The 19520-nt window shown below is 48.3% G+C and overlaps 1 protein-coding gene across 2 annotated transcripts in view; it reads left to right on the forward strand.

The window, feature by feature from the left end:
* VSX2 (visual system homeobox 2) overlaps positions 1 to 19520 on the forward strand; it is a 22971-nt gene continuing 3451 nt past the window's right edge. For both annotated transcript variants that reach the window (XM_069858491.1, XM_069858493.1), the window contains exons 1-3: positions 1 to 436; positions 1348 to 1432; positions 4142 to 4265. In XM_069858491.1, the coding sequence (XP_069714592.1) occupies positions 1 to 436; positions 1348 to 1432; positions 4142 to 4265 (645 nt within the window). The remainder of the gene's footprint in view (positions 437 to 1347; positions 1433 to 4141; positions 4266 to 19520) is intronic.

Consider the following 19520-nt stretch of genomic DNA (forward strand, 5'->3'; position numbering starts at 1 on the left):
ATGACGGGCAAGGCGGGCGCCGCGCTGGCCCCGACCCTGCCCGGGAAGCCCAAGCCCGACGGCGCGGCCGCCGCCGCCCCGCAGCCCCCTCCGCCCCCACAAGCCGCGGCCGGGGCCAAGCCCGGCTCCGGGCCCACCCCTCCTCGCTGCACCGGCTTCGGCATCCAGGAGATTTTGGGCTTGAACAAGGAGCCGCCGTCGCACCCCCGGGCCGGCCTGGACTCGCTGCCCGCCGGGCACCTGCTGGCGGCGCGCTCCGTGCTCAGCCCCGCGGGGGTGGGCGGCGTGGGCATGGGGCTGCTGGGCGCCGGCGGCATCCCCGGCTTCTACGCGCAGCCGACCTTCCTGGAGGTGCTCTCCGACCCGCAGAGCGTCCACCTGCAGCCGCTGGCGCGGGGCCCCGGGCCGCTGGACGGCAGCCAGACGGCCAGCTCAGGTAGGCGCGGCCCCGGCCCGGGGCGCCGCACGGACGGTGCCGTTTCGGTCCCGAGGAAGAGGAGAAGCGGGCGGGACCGCGTCTCCGCCGTCCGGGGCCGCCGCGTCGATGCCGCCCGGCCCGGGGATGCGCGGGGCCCCCGCGGCCCCGGCTCATTGTGGAGAAATCGTGGGCTGCTCGGTATCCCTCTCCTAGACGGCAGCGCTGCCCGCGGGCCTCGGGTCGCCCCCGGAGCGGCGGGCGCTGGCCCCGGGGCCGCCTCCCCCCGGCGGCCTTCGGAGCCGTCGGACACGGGCCCCGCCGGGCACCGGGGCGCGAACCGGGCCGGAGCGCGCATCGAAAGGCGGGCCCCGGTTCCGTCCCGCGGCCGCCCCGCTGGGGCCGAGGCCACTCCGCCCTGCCCTTAACGCCCCCCGGCCCGGGCGCCCCCGGGGGATTTTTTTAATTTTATTTTTTCCCCCCTCTCGTAGCTCCGTAAAGCTCAATTTTCCCCGCTCCGGCGTTCCTGCGGGGCGGCCCGGGATGGCCGGGCCGGGGCGGGCGGCCGCGGGTCCCGGGCCGCGGGGAGGGGGCTGCGGTTCCCCGTTTCTCTGCGGTTTTGTTGAGCTCGCCGGGCTCCGCGGTTTCTAGCGGCGAGAGAACCGCGGCAAACGACTCCGGGGCGGCGAGGGGAGAGCGAGAGCCCGGCCCCGGCCCGGAGCCTTCCCTAACGGGAGCGGATCGCCCCGAGCCGCCGGGACCGGCGCCGGGCTCGGGCCTGGGGCCGCCGGCGAACCCCGTCCTCGGCGCGATCGCAACGAAACCTTCGGCCGGAGCCGCCGGAGGGAGCGGAGCCGCCGGGCCCGGCCGTGCCCGGGGGTCCCCGGCGGGGAGGGAGCCTCAGCCCACGGCCGCTGCCCGTCTCTCCGCAGATTCCGAGGATGTCTCTTCCAGCGACCGGAAAATGTCCAAATCCTCGCTAAACCAGAGCAAGAAACGAAAGAAGAGGCGGCACAGGTAAGCGAGCGGCCGCCGCCCCCGCCCCGGGCACCGGCCCCGCCGAGCCCCGCTCCGGCGCAGCGCCCCGACCCTGCGGGTCTCCCCGTTTTTCTTTCTCCCCGTCCAAAATAAATCGGATTTGGGGACGTGCCTTTAGGGACCGGAGGGATCGGCCACCGGTGTCGTTTTCTTTAATTTTTCTGGGTGCGGATCCAGCTATCCCGAGCCGCAAACCCGAGCTTTTGGGTGGGATGCGAATCACCGGGGTTCAGCGGAAAACAAAATCATCATCCTGGCCAAACCCAAAGTAGTTAAATAATCCAAATTGTCCCTCGCTCCACACACAGCAACCTTAGTGTTGGCTATCAGCAAGGGAGAATTTCTATCAATGATTTAAATATTTTATTAGTTAGAAATAAATGTTTTGCCGACGTATCAACTAGTTGGGAATGGGACACAGCCTGCAGAGAAGCTGAAGGCTGGAAAAATGCCGAAGGAAACGAAGATCCGCTCTGGGATTTGTTTTACCCTCGGGAACGGTCAGGGCAGTAGACTTTGCTAGACTTCTCCCCCGGTTAAAATGGAGTTGGATCGTCTGCGCCTTAAAACCAGAAACGAAAAATCCGGCGGTGGGTTCTGGCATCGCGGTGGCCGGAGGGTCAGGACAAAGAAGGCCAGATACCATCCACCGTGGGTGATTTAGGAATAATTAAATCAATCCTACCACGAAGCAGGGTGGATTAAAAGATGCCCCAGTGAAAGCTGAGCGGGATGCGGGGTGGAGGGAGACGGACTGTCCCAGGAGGCGTCCTGCCAGCGGGGAGCTCGGTCTGGAGGGCTCATCCCAACCCCGGGGTCCTTCTCCAGGCGAACGCTCCCGGTTTGGAGTAAATAGGGATTTGTTTTCGTTGTGAACCGGACAGGGCTGGTGAAAATAGCAGGAGCTGGTATACAGGTCACGGTCCGGAAGGGAATTCGAATTTGTTTTATTGTCGATTCCGGACGGAAAGCAATCGGCAACATCTGGCTGTAGCTGTATAGGCGTGTTCTGTGCTAAGACCTCTAGCTGAACCAAGAAAAGACCTGGGAGAGGTCTGCAGGTAGCTGGAGGATAGATAGGAACACCGCAAAGGGCTGTGTGCTGGGTATTGCAGAAGGGACAAGGGCTACCCAGGGACGGGAGCTAAAAGGGGAAAACTTGGGCTGAATGTCAGGCAAAGCCCTCCCGACGGAGACCCGCCCCGGGCTGCCGCGCTCTGCTCGGAGGAGGCGGAGGGGAACGCTTGAGATTCAAACTGGATCCAAATTGGAATACTATTTCCTGTGGTCTCAGAAAGAGAAAATACGTTAGTTAATGTCCTTCTGCTCTCCCTAGACTTCACAGATCTGTCGGAGCCGAAAGAAAACTTGTTTGAAATGAGAATGAATTTAGGAGTGAATTTAAAGAAGGATCTAGTTGCAAGCATGTCCCTTACATTTGCATGCTGCTTTTGTTAGCAACGTTATCGATCTGGTGGAATCCTTTCGATTTGGAATAGTGGAGGATATTTCTGTTTTCTGCTCTCAGGATTTGTAGGGCTTTTCCAAAATTTGGATGTATTTTAGAAAGAGACTTTTTTTCCCCCTCTTCCCTTCCTCCTTCTGGGAGCTGCATGTTTCTCAGTTTGATAATACATTATACATTTACTTTGAACAAAGGCTGCAATTCGTTGTTGGTTTGTTTTTTTGTTTTGGGTTTGGGTTTTTTTTCGTTGGAATGTTGTTAGTTTTTATCAAAAAAATTGTGATTTGTGTATCAGAAAGGTTGGAGGGTGGGAGTTTTTAACCCTCGGGGGAGTGGAAGTGGTCTGAGACCTCTCATCCATCCCCTGCAGAAGGGCTTTCATCCGTCTCGGCTTTCCAGCTGCTGATTTTTCAATCTGGTTGTCCCGAGCTGAGAACTGGTTGCACAGAGGCAGGTTGGGCTGCTGCCTGCCAGGGCGGTCCAGGAGGATTTCCAGAGGATAATGGGGTAATGCAAACTGTCAGAGAGCAGCTAATGGAATATCAGAGTGGAGCTGGCACTGGCTTTCATAGGGGCACCATCTTAGGGACAAACTTGGTTAAAAGCAGTGGGAAGCAGAGCAAGTAAAACCTTTGCAGGTCTCAGCTGAGGACAGGGGCTTCAGGGAAGGATTATTTGCTGGTGGAGACTGAAGAGGCTAAGGAGCAGCAGCTGAGGAAGCGCTCAGCACCTCCCCAGTCAGGATGTCGAGGGGATGCTGCAGTATGTCAGTGTAACTATCAAAGGGTCAAGAAACTTGTAGATGCAAGAGGAGAAGGGGGATCGTTTTCAGCAAAGCCAGGGCTGGGTACACTGCCCTGTCAGAGGGGAGTGTGAGGCATAGGGACACCCCCAGGATCCGCCTAAGAGGCAGCAGGGGCTGAGATGTAAGATCAGCTGCCATTGCTGCTGGTTGCAAGTGCTCGCTGTTAGGGTGGGACAGTCTCCAGAGGGAAGCCCCAGAAAGAGAAGGTGATTTGTAACTGTTTAAATTGCTGTCTTCTGGCATTTTTCGGGTTCTCCTTTCACCCTGGCACTTGATCTTTTGTGCACAGAAACACAGGAGATGGGGGCGGGTTAGCAGGTTGCCCAGGTTTCTGTAGCTTCTGTATCCATTTCTCTGACTCTTCATCATCTTTGCTTCTTCTTATGTTTTTTTGATCAAAGAGTTTTACTCCCCTCAGGACAATCTTCACATCCTACCAACTGGAGGAGCTGGAAAAGGCCTTCAATGAGGCCCACTATCCTGATGTATACGCTAGAGAGATGTTGGCCATGAAAACAGAGTTGCCAGAAGACAGGATACAGGTAACCACTTCTTGGACCCCCCCTTATCCTGCCTCTCTAAGCCATGTTCATCCCTCCTTGAAGAAAAGGTAGCGGTGTGGGAAGGCTGACATTGCTCTGAATAAACCTTCTCAGGCTGTCCGCTCCCTTCCTCTCCATGGATAGGCAGCCAAGTCAGCTGTTCTTAGCAGATCTCTATTTGGTGTGTGTTTGTTGACGTGTGCTGTATGTGGTGTGCTGAACCAGCGACTGGGGGGTGGTGGTATAACACAAGGAATTCTAAACAACTGAGGAAGGACTGATGTGCAAAGAAAGACTGCAGTGTTTCAAGATCTTAGTGGTATAGGCAAGAAGAGACTGTGTCTGGGTGGGCAGTGTGTGAAGGGAAAGGACTCATCTCTGCTCCTTTGAGTGCAGGACAATGCACAGGGATGTTGCAGGCAGCTAGGACCACAGAGTGGGAATGATGAGTGAATCCCAGGGAGGTATTTCAATGTCTCTGCGTGTTCACTGTATTTGCCTCCTCAAGTGAATCTTCCCTGAAATTTCTGCGGATAGTGTTTTTGTAAATTATTTTTAATGTTTCAGGTTTTAATTGCATGCCAGTCCTGTCGTGACATTGTGAGGAGGTAGAACGAGGCTATGTGGAGTAATGCTGCTGTGTGGTGAAACCTCCAGCAGTAAGGAGCAGCCTGAGCTGCAGGGTTGTGCCAGCACCAGTCTTCAATGTGCATGGCAGCCAGGAGGCAAGCAATCATCACCGTCCAAAAAGCTGGATAAGACTTACTGATGCTGTGTACAGCATGGGAGGTGCAATGAGCTTGGATAGACCAAATATGAAGTTCACAAGGGTGTACACCAGTAGCTATTGCTTCCTCCTTCCTCCCCATGCCCTGCTCCTGCCAAGCTGCTTGCACGAGGCAAGTCTTGATCCCATTTTTGCTGGTGCAAGTTTTTGTTGCTTGGCTGGCTGGGGGTTAAACTGGCCTGGTTCCCTGCACAGTGACAGCAGCTGCCTCTGTGGTTGGTGCATAGTTGTTTCTACAAGAGACCGGGGTGCCACGTAGTGTTGGAAGGGTGCTGGTTTCCCTGGTTCCTCCTTTTGCTCAGTCCCTCCTCATGGATGCCCAGCACCTGTGCCTTCAGCCTGTGGTCTTTTTTGCTAAAGAGATGACCCAGGAGGCTGCTCCCTTGTGGGTCAGGAAGGCTGCTCACAGGACACTTAGCAAGATAATGCTGATGCTGGAAGCTGCTGAGGCATGACCCAACACAGGCACAGAGAGATCCTTGAAACAAAAGTGCAGCCCTTTTTCCCTCAGTCCTGAGCCCCTCTCACTGCCCTCATTTTTGTGCTCAACCAAGAGTGACATTTTTGTAAAAGCAAGTTGTGCTGCTTATCCTGTTGTGCTGGCAGGACTCCTGCTGACCTAACAGCTTGTAGATAACCTGTGTGCTAGCAGGATTTCTAATGGTCTTCACAAATAATGGCCCGTCATCTGAAATCCTACCTAACACATTAGGATTTTGCTTTGAGCATCAGGCCCTAATGCTTTACTTCTAGTCAGAGTAAGCTGGACGGAGAGTCACTTCTCCAAGTGTGACCTTGTATGTCACTAAGTCAAGAAGGGGGAGACCTATTGGGAGTTTAGTGTTGCCCAGCATTTGATGCTGGGCTAGAAAGAAGGTCTTTTGATTTCTCATAAAGGACCTTTTCAAGGAAGAGATTTATCTAGTGGCACAGTATGTGTTGAACTGCAGAGGACGATTTCTCCTGTGGCTGGAGCTGGAGGCCCTCACTATGGGTAAAGTGGAGGGAGATGTTACAGTAGACAGTGCAGAGCTGGGCACTGCATGTACTGCTTCAGCTTCTGGAGAATCCTTCTAGTTCTGAGACTATGTTTTATCTGGTTTGGAAGTGCAGTAGTGGGTAACTTATTTCAGCTCTTTGACTTGCTTCTGGCATGTCATTCTGCATCTGCTTACTGAAAAACTGCCAACTCTTCCTGTACTGCAGAGTTTTTTAACCCAGGAGTGCTCCAGAAATCCGATTAGACTTTGACAGCAGAAACACCCTTCTGTGTCTGTTCAGAACATCAGGTGTTGTTAATGGCACATGTATTACAGGAGAAAGTGCTTGTGAGGGACACTTCTGCTTACCATGAAAGGGGAAATCATGAGATACAGCAGAATTTGTGGCACATGTTGAGTGAGAACACAAGCACTGTGCCAGGGTGAGTGTCAGGGTCGTGTAGGACTCCTGAGCATCACTGATGGTTAAGTGTTAGTTCTCTCACAGTTCTCCACACAGTTGTCCCTTACCATGCAACGTATGAAGTTTCCTTGTCCTTGTTTTTGTGTGTGTGTGTGTCACAAGCCATGACAAGATGATTCCCGGTCTTGGTCATGCTTCTTGTTTCACTTTATATTACTTTTCAACCTTAGCCCCTTTTGTATGAGCCTAATTCTTTCCCCCTTGTTATGACATTCACACTCTCTATATAAATCTAAACGATTCACCTGTTTTCTTCTCCTGGCTGTCACTTTTGGCTTTCATCATCACTTAAGCAAGCTGTGAAGATCTTCTCTTGAATCATTCTTCATAAATCACATGCTAGTCTCTTAATCATGGGGAAGCCAATCCTACCTGTCAGTCTGCCTGGAGATAAGGGACTACAAGCCTACAGCCGTACACATCAGTTTGGTTGGGCTTCTGAGGCCTTGTCAACAGCCTTGGATTAACACTGGTCTACTCACTTCCACATATATTTCTTTCTGTTTATCTTATTCTGTCACTTCAAGATTTTTTTTTAGACAGATTTTTTTTTAGACAGATTTTTTTTAATAATTATTATACTCAAGCTTTTCCCTTCAGAGTTGTGAGTTTCAAATAGCTTTTTATTAACTTTGAGTAAAAACCATAACGATGGCCCTGCCAGCTCAGACACAGACAAGAGATGTATGTTAGAGAAGGGTATGAGAGCAGGGCAGCTACCAAGTGATACGTACAGCCTCCTGGGTGTTTGAGAACATGTAAGTATCTTAACATCCCACAGCGAGGAGTTCCGCAGCAAGCAGAATTACACGAGTGAAGTAAATCTTGCTTTGAATCTATTAGAGTCATTCTCTCTGGAAGAGACAATTGGCAATGAATCTTTATTCCCTGTTTCATAATATTTATAATTTCATGTAATCCTATCTTTTTTCCCCATACATGAGCTTCTGACTGCTTGAGGGAGCTTTTATTTTTGCATTTTCATTGTAGCTTGCAGTTCCTCCCATCTTTCAACGTTGTTCTTTCCCTCTTGTAGGTCATTAATGAAAGTGTTTTCTAAGATTGTTGTGAACATTGCATGCTGTGGGCTTTCACAGCACGTCAGGTGGGTTCCCACTGGATCCACACCTAACAGCCATATCTGACCCTTATTTTCATTCATGGAATTATTTCTCAGGCATTAGTAGTCAAAGAGAAAATAAATCACCTATGAAATTCAATATGAAAGTGAAATTCAAAGAGTGCAATTGAGAGCATGATATATAGGAACTGCTTGCATGTAAAACTTTCATCAGAACACTACAAATAGCCATCAGAGGCCAAGAAAGTTATTGGTTTGAGAGAACATTGAATTCAGGGAAAATATTCAAATCCTCCATTTAAAGAGAAGATGAACATGTATTATTTCTCAAGGCAGCACTCTTTCACATTGCATGCATCATCCTCTCATACTGAACTGGCTGCTCCTAGAAGGAACATGAGCATCCTTATGATGCTCATGGGATGCAACATGGGAATGGAATTTAAATTTCCCAGTGAGACACTATGGCCATTTTGCAAGATGCTTAAAAAAGTCTACATTAATCAATGTGCTTGAAAGAATATTCAGAAGAGTTGAAATGCTGCTATTAGAATAAACCCAGACCATTCTGTAAAGTCCAGGTGAGGTAAGTAGATTTTTGCGGGGAAGTGTATGCTTAAGAGTCAACCTGAAGTATTCAAAATGGCCTCAAGCTGGCAAGTATTCTGACACCTGACTTAAATCTGTGTCCTTCTCATAGCAGATAATCTTAGTGTGTAGATTTTATATAAATTCTACTAATTGAATTTATTCATATGTGACAGTTCCAAACTTTAAACACCAGTATATACAATACAGAAGTTCAGCAACAGTTTGATGTGAGGTTATTGAAATGACTGTGTATGTTTGCCATTACAGTGTCTCCTCCTGATCAAAAAAATCAATTAATCAGTTCAGTATTTCCAAAAAATATAGTTCCTGATGGTCATTGTGGGAACACTAGATTCACCTTTTAAGGGAAGTGATCAATAAGAAGGGAGAATAAAAGTGCTAAGAATTGTCAGTTCTTGTTTTCAAATGATTGTATGGTATTTATGTGGGTGGAGTATTTTGGAACAAATAAAATTCCTCACATAATAAAAAGGAACCCCAGGGAGAGAGATGCCGGTGCCATATGTGAGGAGTGGGGATTGTCTGTGTATCCAGTAAATGTAAATTTTCACAAAAAAAAAAACCCAAACCACCTAAAACTCTAATTGAAATGTATTATTTTAGGTGCTGTCTGATTAAGATATTTAAGTATCACTGTGTAGCCCTTGAGGATTTGAACGGGGAGGGAGGAATCGGGAGGGGTGGTCATCTGGAGGGGAGCATTCGTACCAGCAATATGTTCCAGGACAAGAGGCTTACCTTGTTCAGTTTTGTAAAAACATTCTATGTTTAGAGGTGAACATACCTTGGAAAGGCATGAGGAGTCTGTATTGTACTGAACAGGAGTTCAGTAGTGAATCCATGGAGTCCTCTTAAAACACACAACAGATGATGTGAGGGAAAACTTGGCTTTACGCATTTGTATCAGCCCTGGCTTCTCCCTCTCCCATCAGCTTTTCCTGCTTGCTGCTGAGTGTTGAATTGCAGTAGTCCTAGTTCCGCGGTGTAAGAGTGGAATACGGGTGATTGCTCCATGCAGTTGTTGACCTTTCCTGGAACAGCCAAGGTATTTCTCAGTACTGCAGAAAGCAGTGATGTTGGTCTTTCTAAGCTTATGCTGTTACTGTCAGTAAGTGAGGACCTGTCTATTCTTGCTAAAACTTTGGGTGACTCTCATACTTGGAACAGAGAAAGGCTGGCACAAGGCACAGTGCCAGCAGGTTCCCACCTATATCTCTATATGGCACAGTCATGAAAATCATGTAGCTGGAGGGAAATTACCAGGGCAATTAGGAGGTAGATTACAGAGGTGATGGAGAAGCTGAAATTGTTGCTGCTGTGTAAGCCAACCATTTCAATCTTTTTTTTTTTTTAAGAACCCTGCAAGAATTTAATCATGAAACAGAGCTGAGCAGCTAGTGCTGACTACTTTTGCCAATAATTCCTGAGTAGTGGGGCAATCCACAGCAGTGTGGTACCAGATAAGTGTCATTAACCTCCCCTATGCTTTTAGAAATGTAGGAAGTGTACAAGTGAGAGTAATAAAACTAATCAAACTTACTGGCTTGGTGAGAATATTATTATGAATGTTTTTCATGGCGTACGGTGCATCTCTGCCTCCGTGTCTTTAATTGGTATGTGAGGAGTTCATCCACTTTGCTGCCTCTTCAATAACAGGCTTGTTTAGTTGATGTAAATTCACATGAATTTCCATTTTTCAATTAAGAGTTGTTTAATTTGGCCCTTTCAGTAATGGAGTGTTTTCATTACCCTTTATCTCTAGCCGGTTTTCAGTCCATGTGCTAGAACTTTGTTTACAAGTTAATTACCACAGCTGCAAACATAGGGGCTGGACGATGGGTGAGCGTAGCAGCCTAGATGAGACTTCCCAAAGGGACTACTGTCTGAAAAACCTTACACCCCATGCCTTTGGACAGAGGAAGGAAATGTGGTAGGAGACAGAAAGGAAAATGGATGGCTGGGAATATCTTTTCAGCTAACTGTGAAGTGGGGACTGTCCTGTTTGTCACTAGACCATAGAGGTTACCTGCCCAGCTTGTGGGATTTACCCTGGTATAGCTGGGGCTGCAGGCGCAGTTTAAAAGGTGGAGTTTAGTGCAGAGATGCAGGTATAGAAGTAAGGATATTTTATATACCCAGGTACTGCTTTATCCCCCTGTGTTCAGTCCTTGAGTTGCTTCAGCCACTGACTAATTTTTTAAATGAGATAGGAAAAGAAATAAAACTAAACTTGCCTGTCCTTGCCTTCTGCTCTGTTCTTGCATGATGTATAAGACTGTCAGAGCATAAGGGATCATGTGGTTTTGATGTGATCCTCCACGCTAGAGGGAGGGAAATGAGGCTTTGCAGTGGCAGCTCCTTTCTTGTTCTCTCCGTGGTTTGGAGACACCATTACTGAGAGTCAGAGATCTTCAAATGTTGGGGCACTTAGGCTCCCTGTGAGAGGAAAAACAGGCAGGCAACAAAACATGCCATAGCCCATTGCTGTGGAGAGCGTTGGCAAGGACTTCACTGGTCACTGCCAGGAGTATGAGGAATGGCTCTGCTGGCTTAATGCCAGGCTGTGACAGCTCTTGCCCACATTTAGCCTCCTGTTTTCTTAACAACAGTAGGTTAAGGGTAATGCTTCTCCAAGTTAGCTAAGGCACTGTGCTTCCTCGATCACTTAAGCTGTTCTGGAAATGCTACCACAAGTTTCTGTGCTGGGAACACTTGCATTCACTCCTCTTTTCAATGATGAACTTTTTCTCTCTCTAATACTGCTGCAGTTTTTCAAAACTGGTTTGGTTTTTTTTTGTTTTTGGGGTTTTTTTAAATAAATCAGGCAGCCCAGCAAGTTCGATGATAGTTAATTCTCTTCCAGCCTTAGGATGCCTGGCAGATGGACCAGAGCATGGTTGTGTGTTCAGATTTTGCTTTAATGACCCTTTTTTATAAAGTTTTCCTCCTTTCCTGACTTTGAGTAGAGATTTTTTTAACAGTTCAATAACACAGACATTTTAGAGACAAGGTTAATTTACTCTCCCCTTAATTTCTTAATAGATCTGTTTTTCTCTACAGTGTTTACCCTGATAGATCACAACAAGTTCTTCTGATTCTTCTCTGGGAGGGCAAACCTTGTCTGCCTTTCCATTAGCCTTTGTGGGGTGTTCTATGAGCTTGGTTCCCGCAGGCCTGTGCAGTGTTGAGAAGTCTATTACTCAATATACATATGAATGACCTTTATCTCCACATGTATGAGGCTGCAAGGTTCTTGTGTGGAGCAGAAAAGAGGAACTGAGTGCAGAACAAACTTTCCACAGTATCCTACTGGCTTCCAGAGACCACCTTCATCAGAGGCTGGGAGAAAACATTAAGTGTTCTCATGTCTGCTCTGGGTGGTATTGCCCTGGGAGCAGCAATAGCTGTTCAGTTTAGGACATACCTGGTATGAGAAGCACAGTTTGCTCCCTGCTTCCTGTTTCTGTGAGTTTCTGTTGGGCTCCCAACTGTCTAAGCAAAGGCAGAGCTGAAATTTTGGGTAGTGGTTGTGAGAGCTTTCAGCTGCAGCTTTCTCTCCAAATTTGTAGCAAGGGAATGTAAGTGAAGCATTGGTTGTCTCTGGCCACCTTTCCGTCATTAATATAAGAGCTTATGACATGCATGTTGCGCATTCATAAACATAAACTTATTACAGCATGTTACAGCATTTTACAATGCATAACATTTCAGTAAATATCTTCCTGCTATTGCTTCAATGTGCCAAGAGTTTGCATGCTTTGGTGAGCCTGTGTGTGGCCCTCGGGGGAGGTGGGGTACTTTGTGGGCTATCCCCATGCATGCAGGGATGAGCTTGAACCTTATCTTGGGAAATGATGTTCCCCAAGTAGTGCTGCAGGCAGCATCTGCTGCTGATGCCCAGCCTCTAAGTTCTACTTTTTTTTCTGGATAAGACCAGAGCACACCTTTGCCCTTTGCTCTGTGTGTACTGATAAAGGAAAGGTCGACATGCAGCTGCTTCTGACATGCAAAAGACAGCCTGAGAGAACAGGCAGTGCTCCATAGCTGCTGAGGAAGGCTGGAACCCCATGGTCTGATTTCAGTGCCCATTGAAAGGCATCATGGAGGAGAATGTACCATTTCTCCTCTGACTGCTCTGACTTTTCTTGCTCTGACATGAAGATGATGATATGGTGTGTCCCTGCATGTTCACAGGGTGCATTGCCTATGGTGTTTATGAAGACCCATAGGTTTTGTCTGTGCTAGAGGGGCTGCAGAGCAGTTTTAGCAGGGGCAAATGAGGCAAAATGAAATTACAAAGCCAGGAAAGCGGCTTGGCTAACAGAGACAGGCATTGTGACCACCCACAGGATGGATGTTCTAAGCTGTGTCATGCTTTGGATTGATGACAAGTGTTTGCCTGGGTTTGTGTGGACTAGGATGATGGTTGCACCCTTGCTAGCTTTCCTGCATTTTATCATGTACCCATGACCCTGATGTTTTTCCTGGTTTTCAATCAGCATGTTAGGAAAAGAGGAATTTGGGGTTTTTATCTGCCGTGTCCCAGCATCTGGCAGCCTATATGGAGCCAGCACTCTAGCTAAGCTGCTGGTCAGCTGGCATCATGCTCTGACCACAAGTAAATATCTCAGGGACGCTGTTTGCTGTGGAAAGTGGGTATGTGCTGAACCACTGATTACAGTGTTTGTACCATGCACGTTGTGTGCACATCTCTTTGGGGAAGATGGGAGCTCTGCACCTGATGAAGTTCTCCACTTTTTGAAGGTTACATGCCAACAAGTGAGAAAGCATGTTACCACATGATGTGGCAAGGCCAGTTGAAAACCCCAAGGGGACAAAGTTTAAGACTTGTTCACTGGCCAGGAAGGATTTTACAGCTTTGGCTGTGTAAGTCAGATAAATTGCAACAAGCTATATTTGCTATATTAGCTATATTTGGCTCACGCTGTGTCTTTGAGAGCAGGATTCAGAGGCAGGCCTGGCCTGCAGGAACTGCACCATGGTAAAAGCATGTACATTTTTCTGGGTGGCGTATTGAGCCTGTATTCAATGTGTGCCCTGTCCTAGTTTATATTAGAGGAGACCCAAGCCTGGATGAACTGTCATGTCTTTGCTCAGTGGGGATGAGTGCTGTCTCACAGCTCATCTCAGGACATTTGGTTGGACCTGTTAGCTGAGTGGGCTGGTCATGACTTCAGCTATTACCAGGAAGGGCTCTTTCAATGCTTTGTACAGGAATTACTTTTTCTAATGTGAACTCAGAAAGCTTTCCCAATGTTCAGTAAGAGGAGGAGTGATGAGTCTCATGATCAGCCATGCAGCCCATGTGCAACCTTTACTGCTCTCATTTAACTTCATACTCACTTTACACCAGCCATAGAATGTGATGTCACCATAAACGGTGCCAATAATTTTGACATTACATTTGAAAAGACAGCAATAAACCATTTCCAGGTTCACAGAAGTGATGCAGTCTCCACCAGCCACCCTCAGGACAGGAAGCTCTCCTGGGATGATAGGTACAAGGGAGGGATTTGGGGAAGCCTCATGACCCAGTCAGACCTTTCACTTGTGTGGCAATTCATTATAAAGCCCCAGGGCTTGTGAGTACCAATGGGGAGATGCTCTGAGGAAGACGCGAGGCCATTCTTTGCAGTGCTTGCATCCTCAGATTGAACCCAGCAAGGGCCACTGGTGCTTTCCAGTATGAGGGTGAGGACATGCTTATTTTTTCAGAAGAGGTTTTCATTATGACTGCTGTCGTGGTAGAGTCTTGGGTTGGAAAGAAAGAAGGTATAGAGGGAGATGTGTATTTGTCAGGAAGAACTGAGTGCTGAGATGGCAGCAGGGCCAGGGTGTGGAGGTGCGCTGTTGGTATTCTCTGCAGCTGAACCTACTAAAGGGCTTCAAGTGGGGAAGTGACAGGTATGTCACTTGGTATGATTTTAGAACTAGTATTTTGCTGGGGGGCATAGTGTGGATGACCAGGTCTTTCTAGTTGAGGAGAGGGGAAACCAGCGCGCAAGTAGAGGTGTGAAACACTTGCACTGAGCAGCAGACCTGTTCTGTGCCAATGCCTTTCCTTGCATACAGTGAGATGACAGGATCAGATCAGCATGGTAGGAAAGGGACATCAGGAACTACATTGTGCTGGTGTAATTGTATGGAGGGAAAAAATCTGGTGGATGAACAAGAAGTCCAGCTTCTGCGTGGTTTAGCCTGACATGGCTGAATCCCTGGAAGAAGAGCATGGCACTGGATGTACAAGTGTGTTGGGTCAGACAGCCATCAGCATCATCACGTCAAGTGGGACCATGACAGCAGATTACATCCCAAAGCAATATCACAGGAGAAGTCGCCAGGCTGCTTGTTCTAAGACAGGGCTTCTCTGCTGTGTCCTCACTTGAAGAGCTCAGTATTAGAAATGGCTTCTTTGCAGGGATCATACAAGTCAATACTTTGACTCCCTTAAGTGGAAGGTTTGGGCCAGGGGAATTGTTCAGAGAGCAAAGAAGACAAGGTAAAGCATCTGATAGTCCACATGTGGGGCAGATGGACTCAGTGTTGCTGTTGGGGGAACTTCAGGTTTTGTCCCTTGCCTTACTCAGATTGCCAACAGCCGTGTGTGCCTGCTCCCCGCAGCCTGGCAAAGGCATTTGCTGTTGGGAGGGGTGCTGGTTTGTGTCTGTCTCTGTGTCTGTGCATGTGTGGACTGGCATTTGCTTGTGGCCATCTAGTGGACATGTCAGCGTGCGCTGCTTGGGTCTGGGACCATCTTGTGCCAAGTAAAGCTTGTTACTGGAAAGACCCCAATTGAAGTGCTGTGTCAAAGGCAGTATGTAAGATTTGGTGAGGCAAAATTTCCCAATTATCTAGTCTGCACTTTTCCTTTAAGGGATGAGGCATGCTTGGGCAGACAGTATAGGATTATTTTATGAGAAAGGCAAATATGACCACTACCAATTCTCCTGTCTGTGTGCCCCAGCTTGGAAAGTGGGAGCCAAGAAAATCAGTGTAACCAGTGAAAATTTTAAGCTGAAAAAACACAGAAACAATACACAGGAACACCCTAGATCCCTTAAAATATCACTTTGCTAATTCAGATCCCTGGCTCATGCCTAACCTGCGGGAGAATTTTCTCTTCAGTAGACAATGTTTCAGGAGCTGATTAGGTAAACAAGCTAACTAATATAATGAATGCAGGCAACAAGGACATATTAAGTCTCACGTCCCTTTGCGAAATGAGAGATTCCTCCTATTACAATTTGCTCTTCTGCATCATCAATAATCTGAAGAAGTGTCAGTCATAATTTGTGATTCAGAGGAGGAAACTGGCAAGAATAACCTTGCCAGTCTTGATTCTGAAACACTGCAACCCTGCAGTGCAGTGCAGGGTGCCTCTGCTTTTACTGCTTTGGGCAGTGGGCACTGAGGGTGAGAATTAGATGATGATTAGGATTAGGAACATCCCTGTTTATAAGGCTCTGTAGCACTGCTGATTTGCAGAAGAAGGCCTCAGAAGGACAGGCATTTGGAACAAGCATCCAGGAGATGACACTGAAGGTGCTGGCGTTACCTGCTGTCTTGATTTGTAGGCTGTGGCTGCTCTTGGAGGAGAGAGAGTCAGTGTGATGTGCCCAGCAGGGTTAGAGAGCATGTGAAGCTTGGCTGTGACCAAATGATAAGGATTGACTTGATGGGCAGATCCTCTCTGAGTGATGTGTTATGTTACCACCCTCTGTTTGCCGATTTCACATTGAGAACAGGTTTTGCAAGTTGTTAGGTTTTGCTTTTGTGGCTTTGTTATGCCTACATGACTAAAACCCATGGATATGGGAGACTGCAGTTTCTGCAGGGTGCACAGGCAAAACCAACTTGCAGCGTGCAATACGCAAGTAAGCATCGTCTTACCCTACTGCTAGTGCTTGGAGGGTGTCTGGCAGATTTGTCAGCGGCATGCTTGCCTCCTGCCCCCAGCTCACCACCCTTGGTGTGACACAGATGGCACCTGTGGGGCCTCAGGAGCAGCCCAGGAGAGGACTTGGGTCTGCTAAACACAAAACGTGCATGCACAGGCTGAACTCAGATATTAATGCATGCAGCGGATAGCAAGACAAAGCTGTTGTCGTCTTTACTGTGTTGTATGTTTTTTGAGGATACGGTTATTGGAGCAAGCTCCCCATGTTTCACAGAGGGTGCTCATGTGATAATAAACAGCTGTAAATCATTTTAAGATGTAGTTTGTTGGTCCAGAAGACTCCTGCATCAAATCATGGTAGCTTTGTACAAAGATCAGTCTAAAACTAATCGGGGGGTTTTGCCACTGGTTGTGAAGTGTGTAAGTGCAAACACAATCTTTTCACCATACCATGGGCTGTGTGGCAGTGAACCAGATGAAAGTGAAAAGGAAGGTGCGTGGTACACAGCCACATCAATAACGAATGTCACAAAGCTGAGCTGACCCATATGATGGGAAGGGGCAAGACCAAACATGGATGAACCTAAACATTGCTTGAGGCAGGCTGAATTTTACAGAGCCAGTGGAAGTTGTAGAATAGGTATCTCCAAGCAAAGACAACAAGCAGCCAAAGAAGGCAAAGAATATCAAACCCATGAGTAAATGGAAGTGTAAGGGTGAAACTCTCTCCAATCAAGGGGGGAAAATGAGGTGGCAACAATAAATAATTGCGTATTTGAAGTTGTGGCTGTTGCACCAACACAGCCCAAAATACCTCAGAATTACTAAAACTGGTGCATAATTCAGCTCAGGATCAAGGCACAGAAAAATTTTGGTAACGCATCAATAAATTTGAACAGAGAAGTGAGATCTTCTCTCAGAAGAGAGTCCCACTGATGGAGCCATCTGAACGAGGGTGAAATCCCAAGAAGAGCCAGAGGGAATAATTCTGCTGGTCTGAAATGGTGTGGGGGCTGCCAGTGTTGTGCTGAAGCTCTTCCCAGCATGCTGCTCACAATGGGCTTGTGGCAGAGGTGCTGGGCTGGGTTCTGATCCTAGCAGTACTCACTGTTGAGCATTAGTAGGTTGACTTGACTTTATTCCTGAGATAAAGATATGGCTCCTGGTATTAAAACAAGATGACAAGTCTATCCAATTTTTATCCTGCTAGAAACTGTGGGATTTCAAACTTTCCATTTTCCAAGACAAAACCAAGAGGAAATTCCCATTGAATTACAAAAATTGTTTTGGGAAATCTCATAATGATCTTATTGGGGTCTTGATGTCATGTATTTTCCCGTTTGGCTTTAGACATAGATTTTGCATGTCTTAGGTGGCCGAGAATAAAATAAACCATTCAGAAGAAAGCCACCAATAATTTTGATTACACTTCCACTGGCTAGACGGAGTTTTTCCTGTGCGATTGAATAAGTGTTTTTTGATTGAAAATTTTCCACTGTCTCTGGTCAAAATTAGACTGCCAGCTGGCAAAGCTTCTGCTGGCTCCAGCATCTGTGTGGCCTTGCCATGGGAAAGGGGATGCTCTGGGGCAGCGGGTCAAATGGTAGTGGGCAGCACTGGGGCAGGTTGAAACCTGGCCAGGTAGGAGGGCAGAGGAGCATGTGGCATGGAGGAAGATGTTTGGGGTATCGAGGCAGGAGGGAGGAGAGAGGAAGGAGTGGTAAAAGCATCAGTAAGGAAAGAGCATCTGGGTAAGAGAGGATTGAGGAGAATTGAAAGAGTTGCCCAGTTAGTACTTGATGGAAAAACCTGTTCCTGGCTGAGATTCCAGGTGTGGCAACTGGTGACAAATGCAGCTGTGCAGACCTGAGCCCTGCAAGCTGCTCTGGGTATGTGGAAACGTGTTACTGCAGCCCCAATCCAAGGCAGAAGTGCAGGCATTGTCCTTTGGGTTGTGCAGGAATTTCTCCCTGAAGCCGAAGGAGACAGAGAGGTCTGCTGCAAGGGATCTAACTGTGCTGGCTTATCCAGGACAGAACAGGCAGGATCCGTCTCCTGGCCCCTGTGGGTCGGGCTGCCCCCTTGCAGCACAGAGGTGCCGAGGATGGCTGCCCCACAGCTGTGTTCTGGGAATAGGTACCACAGGAGTTTTTGCCAAGGCTGGAGAAGAAGCGAGCCAGTCCTGTTTGGCTCTGCCCTCAGGGAGCAGGAGAAGCATGTGGTCTGGAGTGAGAGACCCTGCCAGCGTCCTGCTGACCGCAGGAACCAGCAAACCCATGTGTCACACAGGCATGTCATGCTTTGCCAGCTGAAGGAGTGGGTGGAGAGGGGAAGCTGAGCACTCATCGCTCCGGGCCCGGGGGATTCAAAGCCATCCATGGTCCAGGGGTTACATGTCAGGAGAATGAAAGTGCAAATCAGACTATTTATCATGCAGAGGAGGTGACATGTGGTGAAGCAGCCTGGCTGTAAAATCCCCTCTGACATGCACAGAGTGTCTTCTGCTGGGAGAAGCTGGGATCACAGCCACTGGGACCACCACTCTACCCCCTCTGCAGAACTCCCTGTGGCTCCAGGCTGGCTGGGCTCCCTGGAATGGCCAAGGCTGGCTGTCACCAGCGCTAGCAAGCCACACACTTACAACTCTGTCCCTGTGAGTCTTCGGTGCTGGGCAATTCCCCTTTGCACAGGTAGAAGAGGTGAGCTTGCCTTGGCAGCTGAGAGCAGGACATCACCACACAGTATCAGTCTCATGGTCCCACAGCAGTCCTGGGGGTCCCAGGCTCTACCTAAGTCTCCCAGTGCTCCCCACTGCAGCCTAAGTCCCCCGCCAGGTAAGGGCCATAGGGACAAGAGGGGGTTAAGCTGTCAGCTCTGTAATGTTAAACAGGTGTCAAAGGCACCTCCATATATCTGCAGATTGAAATCAAATTCTTTGCAGTATAAAAAGATAAATTACCCAGGCGATTCCCGCCTCATCCCACTCATCAGGCCAGCGCCAGACGGCAAGCAATTTTTTTTTTTAATGTGCTAACGACCTAATCAAGCAATCAAGTTGGAGAAGATTGCAGAGTGACCCCGAGCATCCATCTGCCAGCGAGACCCCGCCATTCATTTCCATTCTGCAGTGTACTTTCTGTGAAAGGGAGAGAAAAAAATAGAAAAGAAAAAAAAATCCTAAACAAATTAACACCCAATTTTCCATGAGTCTAATTAGTTAAATGAGGAGGTGTTTGGGGTGTCTGCGGGGAGGGAGGGGCTGCCTCTAGGAAAGGGGGCTAGTAACTCCATGGCATTAATTAGCGCAGGTCAATGGCGTGGTTCCCTGGGGACCAGCTGCTTTAATTTCCCGTGATATTTCAGTGCCTGAGGCCCATCGATTCAAACTGAAAT

This window comes from Phaenicophaeus curvirostris, chromosome 5 (assembly GCF_032191515.1).
Source record: "Phaenicophaeus curvirostris isolate KB17595 chromosome 5, BPBGC_Pcur_1.0, whole genome shotgun sequence".
Taxonomy (NCBI): Eukaryota; Metazoa; Chordata; class Aves; order Cuculiformes; family Cuculidae; genus Phaenicophaeus; species Phaenicophaeus curvirostris.